This window comes from Chaetura pelagica, unplaced genomic scaffold, assembly GCF_000747805.2.
Source record: "Chaetura pelagica isolate M959 unplaced genomic scaffold, ChaPel_1.0 scaffold436, whole genome shotgun sequence".
Lineage (NCBI taxonomy): Eukaryota > Metazoa > Chordata > Aves > Apodiformes > Apodidae > Chaetura > Chaetura pelagica.
In genome coordinates, this window is record NW_009953651.1 from 713,068 (window position 1) to 717,192 (window position 4,125).

Genomic DNA, 4,125 nt, shown 5'->3' on the forward strand with positions numbered 1-4,125 from the left:
CATTTCAGATATCTTCATGCTTTTAAGACCTTAATCATGCCCACTACCTCCACACCAATCTGATTTTCCATTCAGCTGTTCGTTTCCAGTTTTGAAATTGTCGGGGTTATGAGATGGATCTGGAAAGTAAAATAGGTTCCTATTGGGCATGTACTGGTGAAGCAAGGTAGGAGACTCCTTCAGCTAAGTACTTTAAGATCCCATCTTGAAGACCAAAGGGCCAGGACAGACAAGAAAAAGAAGTGAAAAGAAAAGAGAGAAGGATCACCACTCTCTCTCCTGGAGGGACTCCAGAGTGATAGAACCTGAGATGTGTTTATTTTTAACCCCAAGTAACCTTCCTGTTGAAATTACATCCTGTGTAACTTCATTAGCATCTGTGTAATTCTGTAAAGTAAAAAGGGCGTATTTTTTAATTTTATAGGAATGCATTCAGTCACCTCTAAAACACAAAAAGGGTAGTTATTAAATATATTTCCCAGATGGCTAAAAACCCTGTGACAATAAGGATTACCCTTTACACTCAAAAACGTTGCCATCTAAAGAGGAATTTATCAGGTGTTAGGCACTGGCTGTACTGGCCAAGTACACAGTGGGTACATGCTATACAAAATAACTACAGTCCCAGGTGAAATAAAAGCACTACTATTTACTATTTTTAGGCACTGTGTAACTGTGATCTTGAGAGTGACCATGAGGCAACATTTCAACAGTCAAGGTATGTTCAATCCAAGAAAAAAAAAGTAATTTCCTGGAATGAATGGAAAAATTATTTTCCATAGATCAATAAAGACATAAGTTACTGTTATAAAAAGTAGATCACAGAAATAATCCTAGAATAAACTGTCTGAATAATACTCTCCAAATTTTGCCGCCTTTGCTATAAAGCAGAAAATACAGAAAAATATTATGTACCTAAATGAATGGTATATTGCCATTGGTTTGTATAACTCATCTGTGATACAAAGTGACGATACTTAATTCACTAATATTTTCCCATCTTTTAAAAGATATAATATTGGTGATAAACAAAACCTACCAATATACTAACTCTTCAGTTAAAAAGTCAGTTTTTAAATTGCTTTACACATGGGGTTTGTGTGTGTGGCACTGACACCCAAGACATTTTTCTTTTAAAATGTTTTCACAGCTGTTTTTAGTAAGCAGTTGAAAGGGAAGTAATTAACTTAATAATTCTGTTGTCCTGCATGTAAAAGAAATATAATGTTATTTACATAGTACAGCAGTTTAACAGTTTGAACTTCGATAACGTATCAGAGCTTGCAGCTGGTAAAGCATCTTCCAACATATCCTTAATAGGTTATTGAATAGAAAATAAGAATGACTCTTTTCTTGCAGCCTGTGTAGATGTATGTAATACAAAAAACCTGCTATAGATATGGAGTTAGTTTGCTATCACATTTCAGTGCCCATCTTGTGCTAAACAGTCACAGAATCTTTGTCATAACAAAACTATAGTGTAAAAATCCAACAAACTGTTTGTATAGCATGAGTTAAACTGTTGGAAGATGTTTTTCTTCCCATTCTTAGCCAAGTAATACATTAAAAAAATAGTGACCTATGTGGCAGTCTCAAAAGGAAGCAAACTTAATTCATTGTTGCAATTTAGTTGGCCCTTAAGACAGTTCAAACATAGAAATATTTTAGAACTTTTTGACCACCCAAGAGTTTTCTAAGCCTTGTTAGGCCCAATAGCACATTAAATTTAAGGTATAACCAGCTGTTCTGTTACTTTACTTTGATCTGAGACATCTGATAAACAGATTCTGTTTTCAATTTACTCACAGAACAAATAAATGAAATAGAAGTTGTCCCTTAAGCAGGAATTAAATGCAGGGTGGTTGCCTACTCTGCATTCAGCTAAGAATGCAAGTATTTTCACCTGGTAAATGTCTTAGTCTTTTGAGATGTATCTGTTACAGGCAAAAATATCTTTGGATATAGATTGCAGGAACAGAAGAATTGCTTTAATGGATGACACAACTTTTCCTTCTCCAAGAATATCCTTGGCAAATTGTATTGTTCCCTTCTTAAGACATCATTACTGGTTATAGTAAGTGGTAAGATGTTAGAAAGAACTTCCAAATGTTCCAAAGAAGTTCTTGGTTGTCATGTGTTGGTTTAGCTCCATAACTTACGCTTAGTAGGACATACACATAATTGTGTTCACTTCTCATAATCCTACTTTTTATTAATGACTATTTATTTTTATTAGTATTTACAATTTGTGACTATTAGAAATTTATTCCAATAACCTTTTCAACGTGTTTCCTATTTTCTGTCACTCAGTTAAAAATCTGCATAAATATACACTTCATGGTAAGTCTTAGGATTTTAATGTTTTCATCTCTGATTTTAATACCTCTGTAATTAAATTCCTTCTTTTCATCACCATTCCTCTTCTGAATCAGTGCCATGGACTACTTTTCAGTGGGAGCCTTCCATTAGAAATGTTGAAATTCATTGGATTTGATCATCATTACTTCATGGTGAAAGTATGATTACTTCTTGAATCAAGTAACTGTGTTGCTTAGGTTTAAGTCAAGAATAGCCTTTTTTTTTTTTTTTTTTCTTTCCAGACTCTGGAACTAGCTGTTCTAAGAAGTCATCATTTGAAGTGCTGAGAAATTGCCTCTCAAAGATCTGTCCTGAAATAAGATCTTGCCAATCTGTGTGTAAGTAGTTGGAGTAGTACACTACCACTTTTTAAAAAACTGTGACATTTAGTTGCTTCTCTGCTTTCCTCCACACTGCATACTCTGTATGGTATTTACATGACATACTATAGGCAACCAATTTAGATATCCAAATTAAAAGTACAGGCTTCTTAGACCATCACTGGGAAGAGCTAAAGTGCTTCACAGGGCAATTAAGAGTACATAAGAGAGAAACCTGCCTGCTTTGTTAATTACTTGGAGGACCTGGACACTGTTAATGGCTCAGGATAGATTGTGAAGATGCCTGGTCATCCCCAGAGCCCTCCCTTTCCCCCTTCATCCCTTCTCCATCAGGACAGGAAATTACTATTCAAATCTGTTAAAATAATGTCACTTGAACTACATGGAGATTCTCTCACTAGTTCTTGCTCTGAATTTTTCTCCCTCTCAAATGAATTTTCCAAGAGAATTGCTACTTCCCACCCATCTCAGTCAGTTCCAGACAGACTATAACCTAAGTAGCCCACTTTTTTCTTTTTCTGTCAGCTTCAGAAAAGCTGAATATGTCATGGTTGGATAGACATTCTAGCTTGCTTTAATTTATTTTTAGCTTTTACATATTATTGTATCTATTTAAGATATAAATTAGTCTGTTTTGCTATCATCCCTAGTCAGTGCTGATCTCTGGCCCTACTGCTCCTCTGCTACTTGTGGCTTTCTTCCTAATACCAAATAACAATTTCCCAGGTCTCTGCCATGTTCCCATGCTGGCAGCCCATGTAATTCTGTTTTGCATGTGTCGAGTCTATGCTTTTAAAAATGCTCTCTGTCCTCCCAAACACGTTCCAGGCACTAGAGAAAAACAAACAAAAGCACCCTTTAAGTCCTCCAGACGTGTGTCTGTGTAGTCATCCTTGACAGAGAAACTGGAGTAATTTTAATGAAATCACAAGGGTCCTGCACTAAAGGCTTTTTTTTCTGTGTAATCTAGTTTCCATGAACTCTCATATGCTCATGAGCACTTGTGGTGCCAGGATCACAAGCTTCTCCCTACCACTGAAAAGAATCTTCCCTAGATGCATCATGTGAATTGTCATTTCCACAGCTGGTCACCAAGCTGCTGAGCAGTTCTCTTGCCTGCTGCATACACAGACACGGTATTTTGATAACTGCATCACCTACCATTACAACTTGTCATCAACTCACAGTGTATCCACACCACCTGGAGCACAGCTTGGCGCCGTGTTTGCTCCTCTCTGCAATGCTCAGTCTCTCACTGCTTCACTATCTCCAAGTCTCTTTTCATCTTTTTTTTGGTTTGTTCTTTTAAATCTCTTCATTATTCCGGAAAAAAAAAGTTACATTTATTCCACTTTACCCCCATCTGCTGGTAGAACAAAGCTGGCACACATGATACGCCACTAACCACAGATGCTTATAGTCTGAC

At 36.4% G+C, this 4,125-nt stretch overlaps 1 protein-coding gene across 1 annotated transcript in view; it reads left to right on the plus strand.

Moving 5' to 3' along the window:
• Positions 1-693: 693 nt before the first annotated feature.
• TNKS2 (tankyrase, TRF1-interacting ankyrin-related ADP-ribose polymerase 2) overlaps positions 694-4,125 on the plus strand; it is a 31,977-nt gene continuing 28,545 nt past the window's right edge. Inside the window, exon 1 of the mRNA XM_010000110.1 lies at positions 694-718. Within this exon, the coding sequence (XP_009998412.1) occupies positions 694-718 (25 nt within the window). The remainder of the gene's footprint in view (positions 719-4,125) is intronic.